Source organism: Micrasema longulum, unplaced genomic scaffold (assembly GCF_059751315.1).
Source record: "Micrasema longulum isolate JH-2025_06_02 unplaced genomic scaffold, ASM5975131v1 h1tg001067l, whole genome shotgun sequence".
Taxonomy (NCBI): domain Eukaryota; kingdom Metazoa; phylum Arthropoda; class Insecta; order Trichoptera; family Brachycentridae; genus Micrasema; species Micrasema longulum.
Genome location: NW_028278255.1, coordinates 358,236 through 372,007, shown reverse-complemented (window position 1 = coordinate 372,007; position 13,772 = coordinate 358,236). Strand labels below are relative to the sequence as shown.

At 35.1% G+C, this 13,772-nt stretch overlaps 1 protein-coding gene across 1 annotated transcript; it reads right to left on the bottom strand.

Moving 5' to 3' along the window:
• Positions 1-215: 215 nt before the first annotated feature.
• On the bottom strand, positions 216-11,291 carry LOC148277228 (uncharacterized). Its single transcript, XM_088233157.1, has 8 exons — positions 11,208-11,291; positions 10,529-10,841; positions 9,607-9,828; positions 7,429-7,623; positions 6,147-6,352; positions 4,736-5,007; positions 2,632-2,825; positions 216-474 (listed from the first exon to the last, which is right to left on the bottom strand). Exons 2-8 carry the CDS (start codon positions 10,812-10,814, stop codon positions 320-322), a joined length of 1,530 nt encoding a protein of 509 aa, XP_088089283.1. The 5' UTR covers positions 10,815-10,841; positions 11,208-11,291; the 3' UTR covers positions 216-319.
• Positions 11,292-13,772: the final 2,481 nt, after the last annotated feature.

Sequence of the window (13,772 nt, the reverse complement as noted above, 5' to 3'; positions counted from 1 at the left end):
TCGAGCATAATTGGTAGTAACTTGCAAGATTTGAGAATCAGAATTTGTCTCAGCTTGACAATCGTTAAATGTAGAATATGTCTGTAAGCGCCTATACTGAAAAGAGACGATTTTGGACTCATCTGTTTTCATTACCCCCACAGGTGAAGGTCCAGTATTTGGAAAAACTCAAATTTCTGTATGAAACACTTTGAGTCTTAAGCGACAAATTGGAATGTGGAATTCGGAATGTTGGAGTTTAGAACGCATCCTTGGCGGCGGAAACAAAGGCTAGGAAGTCGATGGGCTTGGTCTGCGCTGGGGGCGCAGGGGGCAAGGGTCAGGGGGGCGGCGGTGCGGGGGCAGGCACGGCCAGCGCCAGCAGTGTGCCCCCCGCCCCCCCCGCACTGCCCCCTTGCTGGCTGAGCTCGGCCTTCACTCGCCGGGCTATATGTGATCGAGTGTGCTTGCGGAGGTGGTCCTTGCGGTAGAAACCTGAAAACAGTATTACAATTATGTACGGTACACCTGAACCTGTTTTTAGACAGTACAAAAATAAAATGAAAAAAATATTTGAACATTAATTTAACAATGCGTAATAGTTATATGTGTAATTTAAAAAAAAAATATTTACTATTTAAAATATTCCATATACAAAGGAGTCCTCCTGTAGCGTGTTAAATTATTTTTTTTACATATTTCACATGTCATTCGATTTTTTTTTATTTCTTCTAATATTAACTTTACTTAAATGTCGACAAGTGTTGTTTAATATCATTTACAAGAAGTAAAAAACCCATATTATTCGATTACAACATTAATAATATCAATCTGGGAAGAGTTACACAAATAAAGGATTTGGGGATAGTTTTTGACGAAAAATTGACATTTATTCCTCACATTGATACCATCACTAATAAGGCGATGAAATGTCTTGGATATTTGCAGCGAACTGTAAAGGATTTTAATTCCATCACTACCCTCAAAGTGCTATTTACTGCCTTGGTTAGAAGTAATTTAGAATTCAATTCAACAATTTGGTCACCCTATATATTTTAAAGTTAGAAAGAGTACAACGTAAATTCCTTAGATTCATCAATTACAAACTTAATTTACCCATTGAAAATATTGATTACGATAATTTATTATGAACACTGAATATGTCAACTCTTTGTAAAAGAAGAATTATAAATGATTTATTAAATTTATATTAAATAGCGAATGGCGTATTGGACGTCCCGGAATTAACTAGTGTTACCAGCTTAAAAGTACCTGTTCGAAATACTCGGCAGCTAACGTTATTTTTTTAATCTCCTGGCAGTCACAATTATTATTACAATTCACCAATACCTAGACTACACCGGCTAGGTAACGAGTATGGTGAAGTTGATATATTTCGTCTGTCTTTATATAAATATAGGTTAAGTATTCAAAAGGTTATAAATTAATTTGTATAAAATTTCTTAATATTGTTCTTTATTTACTATTTTATTTTCTCATGTATCTCTATAATAATGTATTAACTTATATGTATGTATATGTATGTGTGTATGTTTTCATATGTAAATTTATTAAATATTTTTCTATGTACCCTATACCTATGTTGGTACATTTCCTTATTTTTACTTATTATTGAATCTTTTAGTTTTTCTTATATTATCTTTAATTTTAACTAAATTTACATACTTATGTTTCACTGCTGCACTTGAATGTAATTTCTAATATATATAAAAGCCCGTAGGGCGTGTAAATTAATGAATAATAATAATAATAAATAATAATATAATATTTGTTTTTGGAACTCTCCACATAGCACTTTTCTTACTAGGCATATAATCTTTGTTACGATTTTTAAACTGTTTTGTTGTCATGTTATATTTTTTACTATTTCTTTTTTTTACATTCCTGAAATAATTTTTATGCAAGGAAACCTATCCACCATTGTTCTTATACTTTTTTTACATGGTACTGGTATATAATACATTAAGGTTTCAATGTATTATATTTATTTTGAAAGACTTCGAAGTAAAAATTGTGATGACTCTTATAACACTAAAAACTTGGAGGCAGTAACGTCAGATGATAAGGTAGTTGATGTTTTAAAGTATATATTATTTGACTAACATACTGGGATGATTTTGTTGCAAACTGTTTTTTATATCAACAATATTTTTAGTATGTCCAAATGTTTGCAGACCGGCTGGATTTCCTCCCTAGGGAGGAGCCAACCTTTCTCAAAAATCTTTTCCCTCTCTGTTGCAACAAATTTAGTGCTTTTTATATCATTATTGGACACAGTATCTCCTACCACCGTTTCTCATATCAGAGCTTCAGTGTCACGTACACTATAATCCTCTTTTCACTACCAATCTCTTTTGGACAGACGGCTATAGCTGGCATAACCCCGAGTGTGTTAACCACACTTGCCTTCTTCAGGCTCTGGCGGTCCTGGATGCCTACAGATGAAAGTTTGTCGTCAGTTCACGTCTGAATTATTTAATAATAACTATTGATTAATTGGACAAAATTTGCATTTGTTTTTGCCATTCAACTACTCATTTCAGTATGCTGAAACACTGTATAAAATTTGTCGGTGATTTCACACATAAAATAAATATGTACCTACATATCTGAAATATGAGTATTAATTACCTTTCCCACATTCCTGGCAGATGTGTCTCTTCTCCCCCGAGTGAATGACAAAGTGTAAGGTGAGCTGCTCTTTCCTCTTGAAGGCCTTGAGACACACAGAACACACATACGGCCTCTCCGGATTATGGGATTGCTTGTGTCTCGTGAGGTGGTCTTTACGTTTCAGCGCAGCGTTGCATATATCACATATAAACCTGGACATAAATGGATTTATACTATGAAATTTATATTTAAAAACTTTCTAGTTATTCATTATTTAGTTGAAATGAAAATAAAAACACTTTTATTTGGTTAAAAGAAATATTTGCGTTCTTATGATTTACCCAAATATTCAATTTTGAGGGCCATTTTCAACGAGTTGTAAATAACTCACTATTAGAAAATGGGATCAAGTTGAGGTAGAGTGGGATCCGAACCACGGACCTTTGAGCCTTGAGTCCGAGACATTAGCCACCCGACCACAACCCGATCATTTTGTTTTTAACCACTCCTGTATAATTTTAGAACAAGTTCAAACAATTATATTTCAACCCTTGTCATCCCTCACTTCATACCTCCATACCCTCCACAAACGGAAAATACGACTTTATTTATTACCTGCATATGTATTAATTAGACTTACGACGCTGTTAAAATTATGAAATAAGATTTATATTCAATTTTACATAGATAAAATATAATATAATATATAAAAAAGCACGTGTAGCTCCAAAACTGTTCAGTAATAAAATAATTAATGGTTAAAAAGAAAGTATTTTTATTTTAGTTTGAACATTTATACTAATTTCTTAATATCAAAAACATTTTTCAGTTTATGGTATGACATATTACACTTTGTATAATGTATTGTTTACATGTGGATAATAGGGTGTAGATAGGACAATATTGTCTTGTCCCAGCTCCGTGAACAGCTACGACCACGCGGGACAGAACGCTGGGACAGTAAAAAAATTAGGCAGCAGTTAACACGTGAGCGGCATGAAAATGAATACACGATGGCATTTATTACGAGCAAATTCATGAAAAATATTATTCATTTTTTAGCAAGACATATAAGAATTGTTAAAGGACAAACAATATAATAAAATGGATTTTTTTCTGCGTTCATTTTTGGGGGAAGAATGAGCGGGAGTGACATGTACACGTTGAGCAAATCGCTATTATCATAAAGTCCTGTCTGTGAACGTTCTCGCGGACAATGCAGCGCACGGTAGTGGGAGTAATCATTGTTCCGCGGAGATAACCTGCCCGTCTATCTCTGTGACAATGTCTCGGAACAATTCTTGTCCTACAAATTGCTGTCTACGTGTGGACATTAGGTCGGGTCCTGGGACAGAACAATATTATATTGTTCACGTGTATACATAAACTTAAAATACATTAATTTTCTATTATTTATAATATAAGTCGATGAGGTAGTAACCTCGAAGTCGGCTGACGTATAACTGAAAATTAAAGTGGTTTGTATAGATTAACATATTACAACAAAGAGGGTGAACATTTTAGAGAAGAGAATATGGAAGTCTAAGAATCTACAGGGCTTATGACCTGTCATTGGCTGGTTTAAGTAGCCACTTTACACACTATGTAACATTCACTATATTTGACATCTATATTCCTTCGATTCTTCCATCTGTTGACGTTTGTGAAGTTAAAGAGCTGAAACCTTTATTGTTGAGGGTGAGATTCATCTGATTGAATTATTTAAACTACATACTAGGCAATGCATGAAAATATTTTTCAATTTTTATACTTCTTCTTGGACCTACATACTAGGCAATGCATGAAAATAATTTTCAATTTTTATACTTCTTCTTGGACCAGGTGGATTTATCAACAATGTTTTGAGTTTGTCCAAATTTTTGTGGACAAGGACTGGATTCAACTCCATTGGGAGCTGTTAATATTAACATATTACTTTAGAGAAGGGAATATAGAAGTCCTGTGGATACCTGGACTTATATATTCCCTTTTCTAAAGTGTTTTTCATCTCTGTTGTAATATGCTAAGTTAATATCCTTACTAAAAGAGGTATTCGTATTTGCAGGAACTTATTACGCGCGAAAGTTGAGGGTCTCTGTTCTATGCAGTATCTATTTATTACCTTCTCTCCATTGTGTGTCCCACAAGATGCTGCTCTAGCATGCCCCTCTCCGGGTATGCCATGTGACACTCCGGGCAGCAGTACAGGGTGCTCCCGTCCAAAGCTGTGGTGAGGCGGATCTCTCCGGGTTTGGGTCGCGGCTTCTTCTCCTTGGGCGGTTTCTTCTTCTTCTTCTTTTTGCTGGAGCTCACGCTGCTCGGGGTGGGGGGTGTGGAGTTTAAACCCAGGGAAGAGGATTGCACCACCACACCACCAACGGAATTTGTAGACATCTAGAAAGTAATTAAAATAATGAATATGTTTTCATAGAAATTCTAATCATTTCAAGGATAGAAATTTGAAATGCCGTAAGGGACAATGAGAGAGGGAAAAGAAATTTGTTCTTATATATTAACAACAAGAAACAGGGTTTCTTTTCAAATGTCCTCCGACGATACGGAATGCTAGAGTAGAACACTTTTTCGAAGAAGCTTGACCGCGGTGCTAGTGTCGAAATGGGAGATATTGCTGGTATCGGATTTTTTTTTCCCTATTTTTGAAGATTTTATTAAATTTACTCAGTTGTTATTAGTGATAAAACGGATAAGGGTTTGGCCGGGTACCGGATATTTGGCGAGTCCTTAAGCCAGATAGCCAGATATGAATTTTCTCTCATAGTTAAAATCAAAACTTTTAATGGGCGTAAAATAAAAAGGGGTAAAAACATTTTCATGATATTTTTAATGATCATTTATCAAACAATTCATTGTTGCATTCAATATGGGTTATAAATTTTTAATTAAAAAATCATTTTTGATAAACATTTTTTATTTGCCAACTTAAATTCTTTTTCTAGAGTGTAAAGTGAACACTGACGAACGTTTTTATGTAAAAAATACATTTTTAAAAAAAATTAAGGTTACTTCGCACGAGCCCCCTCCCCTCAGCTTCAATCGGCGCTGTGTACAGGGCCATTCCCTAGAGCCCAGCGACAATCCTTTATAATGTATGTATTTTTGGAGAGTAAATCAGTTGAGCTCTGATCACTGATTTACTATCCAAAATTACTGACCCTGGGTGTTCTCAGCTCTTCGTTCTTCACCTCCGCTCTGCCCGCTGACTGCCTTCGCCTCTCTACACTACGTGAACCGGGTGGAAAATCCTTTTCAGGGCCTATTGAGGTTGACTCGTAGTCGGCGCAGACGCGCTACTACCTACTGGCATTACCTTTTGGGGCTGCCTGGGAGGGTGGCCTCCTGTTTACGCTGGGAAGCCTGACTGCGGCAGAGGGCTGGTGGCAAAAATACATGGTAACGCATATATTACAGTTACCATACGACCACGCTCGTACTTGAAGGGTTAAAAGTAATATTTCTTAAAACGACGATGACTATTTGCATTTTAATATAATAAATTATTTTAAATGACTCACGACATTATTGAGTCCATTGACATTGGCAGCTGCAGTGATCAGATTGACGGTATCGTCCTTCTTGATGGAGTCGGCAGAGTACTTGAGAAAGTGGTGCAGGGAGAGGGGGAGGGTAGAGGCCGGGAGGTGGGACAGGTAGTCGGCCACAGCTGATCCGGGCGCGGCCAGAGACTGCCACGATGCAGGCATTGCCATACTGCCCCCACCTAGGAAAGAACATTAATGATGAAAATTCAATTAAAAATTAACAAAGAATAATTTCTGTTTATTATCATCATAGTTTCCCCTTTCCGCACCCAGTTGTGTACAGAGCACTACATTTGTAAACCAAATTCAACGTATTTCGATAATTTGTTTCATGAAGGTAAGATGAACAGTCGTACGCTTTAGGTGCCAGTCCGGGAACAATTAAAAATTGCAGTTTGAACAACCATTAGCAGCAATATTTCATATCTACCCTGCCAGAAATCGAACCCAGGACCTTAAAAATGTTAGGCGAATTCGCCAACCACTACACAACGAGGCAGACTTATCTCCACTCGATTACCTTATTCAGGATTTTCACCTGACAGCAGCCATTGAGTCAAAAACACTCATCCAGGGTTTTGGTTGTAGTTTCAACACAGAACTGTATTCTTCATCCGCTTGGACACATAAAATGTATGAAGGGTAAACGGCTAAAACAAGCTTTTTTTTGTTTAGATTTTCAAAAATATGTATATCTGATGAATGGAATATTAAAAACTAACAAAATGTGGCTCCCTGTCTTCTAAATTGTGGGAAATTTGTTATTATGTTATTATGGTTTTTAATATTCCATTTTATTGAACTCATTCGGGAGAAAAAAATGGCATCAACATCTCAAAAATTGAAAAAACTAAATAAGGCTGCTTTAGCCGTGTATCCTTCATATTACCTTTATTCTGCACTTTAATGCCAAGGTTACCAGATTAAATAGAGCTCTTTTGGGCTGCGTTTCTCGTTTGGCAATGAGCAATTTTTTCTTGTACGTGGGCACCGCCAAGAAGACTTAAGACGTCAGATGCGGTGTGCGGCCTTCCTCTACTGTCTCTTATTAATTAAAATTCTTCTAGATTTTAGACCATTCTGATGGTATTCTAAACCACTGCCTTTCCACTATAAGCTGTACAAGGGCATATGTTTCTCCAAATAATATGTGGCCAAAATATGGGGCCATTTGTCTTATGACAATGAATAACAGTTCTCGGTCTTCTTCTATTATATTTAGTGCCCTTTCATTGGATTTGAAAAAAATGATTACCCAAGAAATCGGTGTTCCCGTTGCTGGTTGTCCGCTCGCGGATGTCAGTGCGGGACTCCTGTTTGATTCCCTTCCCGGGATCCTTAGTCTCCTGCAGTACCACCACAAGCTGCTGCTGCTGGGAGCTGCCGGCTAGGTGCTGAAGCTGCCCCTGACCTTGACCTTGACCCTGCCCCTGACCTTGGCTCTGGGTTGCTGGAAAAATGTGCACTGTATGCCATACAAATAATGTATTACTATCACCTATAAAACGTTTACATTTTATCATAAAAATTATTACAAACCAAATACACCAGACACCCATTTTCAACAGTTTCAATATAACACAAAAATATTGTTTTTTTGTACATTAATTTAAAAAATACATAGCAGTAATACCATATTTTTTTTTACTTTTCTACACCCCCTGCATGAACTTATTACTTATTGGTTGTAGAGAACTATGCGGAAGGCTCTGGATATCTCAAGTAATAATCACAATGTTGTATCAAATGTACCATTTTTAAAGTAATTTTTCTAAATAAAATTAAGTTACAATAAGAGCTGGCATAGATTCAGTTGGCACAAAGAACTAGGTACTTACAAGAGAGGGGAGAATACTATGCTCTTTCAATAAGTGACAAGGAGCTAGCGCCCCTTAGATCTGGTGCTGGATACAATAAACAATATAAAAAAGATATATTTTGATATTCTGAATTTATTTCCATACAAGGAAACAGATCCAGTATTATTCTTTATTTTAATATACTTATTTTGCACAGTATTGCATGGAACATAATATACAGCGTGTGAAATGGGAGTCCGGTGTATGTCATACAAATTATGCAGGCAGAGGCAAGAACTTTATATAGCCAATTACCACAAACATATTCCATTTACAGAAAGCAAATTGAAACAAGAAAACATTTTTATAAAATCCAACTTTTGAGTAGTTTTCGGTCGATATCTGCAAATTACAAGCTAAGTGTAAATGATATTAATTACATTGACGACTTTGAAAGACCAAAATGTTTTATAATAATTAAGTAGGGTAGGCAGTAAACACTGCTACAATACCTTTATGGAGTGCAGGTCCCTGTATGTAGGTTAATAAAATCAATCAATATTGTAATTCCCTCAAGATGTTTAGATTACTATGGATTTTTTACAATATTTCTTTGCTCTATGACAGACCAAGAGGCTGAATAAATAAGTTGTTTTAAGATTTAAAAGGGTTTGATTAAATTCATATTTACAAGATGACAAAAATTTATGATAAAAAAAATTTGCAACAATATGTTACTAACCATTATTATTAAATGAGATGAACATTCATATACCGAATCGCAGCATTAGAAATTGTCAATTATTTATAAAATTATGAAAGAAAAAAGTATGGAAAAGCCTACCACAAAAATATATAAGAAAATGCAATAACATTAATTTATTTATGTAATTTATTATGCTTGTCAATTATTTTATCTCTTAATTTATGTTATTTATTTTACAAGTCAATTGTTTTACTTTTGAACTCCCAACTTAACAGGGAATTTATTTCTAGCAAGTTGGGACATTAAGATGAAAAGAGGTAGGTATGTATTGTAGATAACCGTAATAAAAATGAAAAATAATTTAACACAGACAATGATTCTTTGGTCAAGTCATTTTGGTATAAATTGAAATTCTTTATGGATGCCTTTTTTTCATTATCTTTTTTATTTATATGTTTCTCTGCATCTTAATTTGTTTTTTAAGATTTTGAAAATATTATTATTACATTCAATATATTATGCAATATATTTTACTCGACTGAACTAAGTATCCCTCTGCAAGCGTTGCTATAATAGTATATATAAAAGTATATATAAAGTATATCTTTGTTTGGCATTTAAAAAAATATACATTTACATAGCACATAATGAAATCTGTTTAAATATGTACAAATGCATACTGTTTAATAATCTATTTTCCATAATTTATAAAAAACAATCATAGAATTTAGGCCTGTTATAGCAAAATAAAACTTCTATATTTAAAAACATAAGAGAGATTTATAAAAGTCTTGTATTCTATGTAGACTTGCTATATCACAGCCACATGAGAATTAAGAGCTCTTTAAGTGTATATTTAGTATATATGTACATAAAATAAAATATAAACAAACATGGGACATCACTTATAGCATTATCATAGGCTTACTCTGCTGTTGGTGCAAGATCGTGGCATTCATCATATCCTGATCGTATTGGCCATCGCGAGCCTTGTCTCCGCGCTCCCCTTTCAGCTGCTGTAGGCTGTCAGAGCCGCTCTGCTGCGAGTAGGGAATGGAAATCTGGCCGCTGTACTGGTGGCTAAGGTTGTTAAGCCCGCTGGATGAGGTGGTGGCAGTTGTAATAGTGTGATACTTAGCACCTGTGTTAACTGGAAATATTGTTTATTTGTTTATTCAAACACTTTATATACATATAAGAGCGGGTATATTGCATTAGGGCAATTTTTTATACCCAACCGTTTGATTTGAGAAAATAAATGGCAAATATTAATGTATTGTAGGTATAACATAATTGTTTTACACTAAGGGGTATTTAAATAGAGATGATGCCTCATGGAACGAAAGTATGAAATCATATTCCGCAAAATGAACATTGTTGGGTGATGCCGCATCAACTTTGCTGTGCAAAACGCATAGTAGAGAAAATAAAAACTAACTCTCCGTGTTGTGTCTTTTTGCGGTGTTTACAGTCTTACTGTGTTAATTAAATTATCTGTTCCCATACTTTTATTATAAAACCCTGTTTAATTTATCTTTAAAAAATAATTTTACGTAATCATAAAATAAATCATTATTAATTTGGTTTGTATGGACTACTTTATATTAGGCTCATATAAAACCACGTTAGTAGTTGACATTGTTGGCATGAAATATTTATTTGAAAAAGGTTTTTTTAAAGGCAGTATTTCATAATCCTTGGACTAACACCTTGTCTTTGTGTAACAGGTGATCAAGAGATACGGTAAGTAGCGTAGTAATGCCATTGGTAATAAAAACATTCACTATGCACTCTATCGAGTTCATGGAGAGAATTTATTATTGTTGTAATATTCATGGGAATAGATTTACCAGTGTGCATGATGTTCTGCTGTGTGACGTTCCCACCGGAGTTGGGCACATTGTTGAGGCTCACGACGACGTTCTCGGGCTGGCGGAACTTGCCCACGTTGACTGCCATGCCCAGCGTTGTGTGGTGCTGGTTGAAATGGCTGACATTGTTCCCGTGGTAGCGGTTCCCGGCGTCCTGGCTTTGCACCAGCGCCGTGGCGCTGCCATCATGAGTGAACTTGGCGGCGAACTGGTGGATAGTCGGAATCGTCGCAGGAAAATGACCCGTAAATGGTGAAAAATTCATTGTTCACGCCGGATCGCCTCAGCACTCCTGCGGATAATTAAAAACATCAATTAGCCCTCGGCCTATCCCAATGTTAAAGAGGTCATCGATTTTTCGCACTCCGTAAATCGGAATCGCGCACATTTTACAAAATGACCTATAATTTTCACTACCCACAAAAATAAATTCGCGAAACTGTCACACCTATCGTGTACACAAACGGTCGGCAGCAATTAAAGCGCCCGACGGAGATCGCAAAATGCGCAACCCCCGCCATTCGACCCCATCCCCGGTATTAGACAGTTGTTTTTTTATTTTTACCGGCGTTCGTTCGTGTCAAATTGATAAGCATAACAAGAAGCAAACTGCGACATTTGATATTACACACAATATAGCATTTATTATTAAACTTACCGCATTATTTACAACATTTTCTTTTGTTTCGTTAAATTTTCCAGTGTTTCTGACATAAATTTGAGTCAGCAAACATCTGCCCCTACGGAGGGCATCTTGTGTTGAGGGATGAAACTACATTTGAAAAATGGCGGGAACGGTTTCTTCGCGAATTTATTGTGACAAAAACGTGATTATTCACGCTTTAGAACTTATACATTATGCCACATAATATGCATAAATACGAAAAAAAACGGAACTATTTGTTATGCAACATTTTAATGAAATGCCTTATTCGCGTAGCAAAATTATCGAATATTATTTTCAAGGCCACAAAAACCGGGAAGGGTGGAAAATTATTTTACGTTTATATCTATGCATAATATAACACTACTTGTAGTCAAGTATTTTATATTTTATATGAAAATTTGTACAATATATATATTTTTTAATAACACACTTATTGGGGACAGAGAGACAGTTTATAGTGACACAATTGAAACGACCTATATGCCTGTGAACTTGCCTTCAATGAAAATATACATAATATGTACGAGCACAAGTACCAGCATGTACTTTATATTTACGGACACGGATACTTTACAAATACGGCTGCATTTATTCATAAATTAAAATAATGTTTTTTATTTAAATAAATCGTCGTGATTTAAAAATCGCGTTTTGAGTTATATTAATTTGGTATTTCATCAGCATACCCTTATCCGCACCCGATGGTGCATTGGGCACTGCCTCTAAAAAATATTTGAATGCCAAAATCAAATCAATCAAAATCACGCCAAAACAATAGGTATATATGAAGTTTTTTTATTCATTGATAAAAACACAAAAAACTTTGATTGGCTCTTTTGTAAAGTTGCTACATGTCGCATAGGAACTTTTACCTTTTCATCGTCAATATGGAATTTGGAAAAAACATTGGATCAACAAAATTTGTATTGCATTTAATGCAGTATATATATTATCTCGATTATCTGTTGCATGAACATTCCAATGCTAGTCTAGGGACATTTAAATATTGCAATATAAAACTACCTTAAAATAAATGTTTCACCTTGACCCTATCAAGAATCGAATCGGTACCTTAAGCGTGGTAATCTTGGGGCGGACTTGTCTACATTCAGTTTTCAGTTTACCTTTAGTTTTAAAGTAGTCATTGAGTCACTCATCCAGGGTTCTGTCCTGGACACAGGCAAGGTGTATTTTTTTATCATAGGTGAAGACACAGTTCAGTGTGTGAAATAAATTTTATTATTAGGGACTAAAGCTAGGGTTTCCTAGGACAGCGGTGCCCGTATTTTAACGGCCGTAGTGAACGGTGATGCAGTGGACAGCCGTCGTAAAGGTGACTAGAGTGTGGTTTTCTAGGAAAACGGTGTTATCAACACCATTTAACACCGTTTTCCTAGGAAACCACTCTCTAATCACCTTTACGACGGCTGTCCACTGCATCACCGTTCACTACGGCCGTTAAAATACGGGCACCGCTGTCCTAGGAAACCCTAGCTTTACCTTCTAAATTCTAACAACATTTATTATATGGATGGTTCAAAAAAAAAAAAGTCTAGGTAATGAAAATATTTGTATGTCTGGAAGAAAAAAATAATTTCCTTGTAATTTTATCAAACAAACAACTCTTCCTATAATGAAAGATAGTGTGTTTAATTTTGCATAGAAACTGAAAAAAAAAACTTTATATTTTTAGCTGTTTAGCAAGCGCCACTGAATTCGAAATTTCGTTCGAGTATGTTTTTGATTTAGAAATATTTTCAACTAAGATGGAGAACTTTTTTGACAACTGAATATGAAGTTCAAGGTTACACGAAAGTTTCTCCATGTCTGAAAATATTTGTCAATTTTGAATAAAATCCCCAGGGGATTTAATCCAGTACCGTCTCAAAAAATTTGGACGTACTCAAAACATATATTTTTTGACATTTTATATTTAGTTTATTTATTATCAGCTCCTAATAGGACATAGGACACTGCATTTGTAAATCAATTGCAGCATATTTCAATATTAAAAAAATAAATAAACACAAGCTTATCAGTTTTATGTTTTGGGTGCCATGAAATATTGCAGTGTAAAAACATGTTGATTCCACATGCCTTTCAAAACAGATTTTCAGCATTAACCACACACTCTTTTCTCGTGTTTACGAACCACAATTTTGATTAAATAACTTTTTGGCTATTGATATAACCATTTTAATGATAACGTATTGTCAATGATATTTTAAGTATGCCCAAATGTTTGTAAACAGGGCTGGACTTCACTACTAAGGAGTTATTAAGATTTAAATTCAGAGGCACTGCCTGGACTTGCATATTCTCTTCTCAAATGTGTTTTCCCTTTCGGTTGCAAAAAAAATAAAAAATGAACTGTGTTATTTTATCAAAGTTCTGTTTGAAGCATTCAAAATAATAACATTGAGTGGACATCGGTTCCTGGTTTAGAAGGTTGAATTAGGGCCAGTTGTTTAATCAATAGTAAAAACATGTTGAAGTTCTGAAAAGATATTTCATTTTCATACAGAAAAGATTCCATTTATAAAATGGATTACATTA